General features: G+C 56.4%; 1 protein-coding gene across 1 annotated transcript in view; it reads left to right on the top strand.

The window, feature by feature from the left end:
• The window catches only part of LOC108803224 (nuclear pore complex protein Nup98-Nup96-like), a gene marked incomplete at both ends in the record, with an annotated part of 46,228 nt that overhangs the window by 26,404 nt on the left and 17,853 nt on the right, over positions 1-1,971 (top strand). The window contains 2 exon segments of the mRNA XM_018575065.1: positions 1,371-1,561; positions 1,659-1,829. Of these exon segments, the coding sequence (XP_018430567.1) occupies positions 1,371-1,561; positions 1,659-1,829 (362 nt within the window).

Raw genomic sequence — 1,971 nt, 5'->3', positions numbered from 1 at the left:
CTTTCCTCCTGAAGACCCTTTTCTGTTCTTTCCTCCTGAAGACCCTTTTCTGTTCTTTCCTCCTGAAGACCCTTTTCTGTTCTTTCCTCCTGAAGTCCCTTTTCTGTTTCTCTCCTCCTGAAGACCCTTTTCTGTCCTTTCCTCCTGAAGACCCTTTTCTGTCCTTTCCTCCTGAAGACCCTTTTTCTGTTCTTTCCTCCTGAAGACCCTTTCTGTTTCTCTCCTCCTGAAGACCCTTTTTGTTTCTCTCCTCTAGCTCTGAGTGACCCCAATGCAGCGGCTGCCCAGCAATTGGCTCTCCAGCAGCAAATCAATGCCCTGGCCTACTCTCCATACGGGGACTCCCCTCTCTTCAGAAACCTCATAGATGACCCCAAGAAGAAGGAGGAGGTGAGTAGTCGTGACTTCTGGAGGCTAGAATGATCTATATCTGGCATCATGCAGAGTCCCCCCTCAGAGGGATATCAAAGTAACACCCAATCCCGGCGGGAACTCGCTCCCTACTACAGCTGGACGGTCAGCCATGTCATCCTCCAGGACCTCGGGCTGAGCGTCTCCCATCCATGTCTATAGCGGAGATGTTCCTAGGGGCCAAGCTTGGTCAGGTGCTGGGGAAGTGTAGGGATCTCTATAGGCAGGAGGACTCTCCATGGGGTGTGGTTAGGGATGCGCTGATACCGATACCACGTATTTGGGAGAGTACTCGCCTAGCCGATACTTCCTGCATCAGGGCGCCGAGTCATTACACGGGGCCCGGTTTCCTGATTGGCCGGGAAGCGTCTCCATGCTCCCTTGTCACTTGTGATGAGAGAGCATGGAGCAGACTTCCCGGCCAATCAGGAAGCTGTGCGCGGTGTAATGACTCGGCGTTCTGATTGACCAGGAAGCTGGCTTCATGCTCCCTCGTCACCTAATGATCAGGGAGCCGGCCAATCAGAAAGCAGGGCGCTGCGTCATTACTCCGCGCACGGCTTCCATGATGCTCCGGCTGGGTACCAGAGGAAGGCCGCGTTCTGGCTGGAGGGGCCCCGGGGGTGACGGGCCGGACAAGGTGAGAGGCGACTTTCTTGGTAAGCGGAAAGCCGGGTCATTAGACGCCACCCGACTTCCTGAATGAGAAGGGCCCCTGGGAGTAGTGTGTTCTAGTGAGATGAGGGTCCCGGGAGTAGAGTGTTGTAGTGAGATGAGGGCCCCGGGAGTGACGAGGGTTACGGTGAGATGTGGGCCCCGGGAGTGACGAGGGTTACGGTGAGATGAGGGTCCCGGGAGTGACGAGGGTTACGGTGAGATGTGGGCCCCTGGGGGCCAGGCCCCCGGCTATGACATCATTTCCTCTTTTAGTATTGTGATTTTTGTTGTCTGTATTTCAGCGTCTGAAGCCGACCAATCCCGCGGCTCAGAAGGCGCTCGCCACCCCGACGCATTACAAGCTGACCCCGCGTCCTGCCGCCAGGGTGCGCCCCAAAGCCCTCCACGCGGCCGGGACCGCCAAGTCGCAGCTCTTCGATGGATTGGATGACGACGAACCTCTGATGACGGGAGGAGCTTTCATGCCCAAGTAAGTGTCCCCCTTCCAATGGGCGGGGCCCGCTGGCTGATTGGCTGATGTCATCAATTCCAGTCCTTCTCCTAGCTCTGGCAATCTTCCATCTTATCAGCCGACGTTCTGTGGCCCCTGCCAGATCGGTTATACCAGGGGCCAATCGTCCACCCGTCCCGGCTTCTGGAGCCCCGGCTCTGAGAGGCATTGTGGAGTCTCTACCTCCCTCATCATCGTGCGTGGAACGCATCTGGTTGCTGGGCCTCGTTCCGTTCGTTCTTCAGTCGGGGTAGAACATCATTTAGCCCTTGCCACCATCAAAACCTGACGTGGAAACTATTCGGCATGTTGTATGTTCCATGTGGTAGACATGACCATCAGACTGGCTGCACTGGTCTACGTTCTCAGCCTTCTCTTACAGGGGCCAGGGT

This window comes from Nanorana parkeri, unplaced genomic scaffold, assembly GCF_000935625.1.
Source record: "Nanorana parkeri isolate BGI_ZX_2015 unplaced genomic scaffold, ASM93562v1 scaffold3509, whole genome shotgun sequence".
In the NCBI taxonomy this organism is placed as follows: Eukaryota; Metazoa; Chordata; class Amphibia; order Anura; family Dicroglossidae; genus Nanorana; species Nanorana parkeri.
Note: the sequence above shows the minus strand (reverse complement) of the source record. Positions and strands in the feature narration are given on the sequence as shown.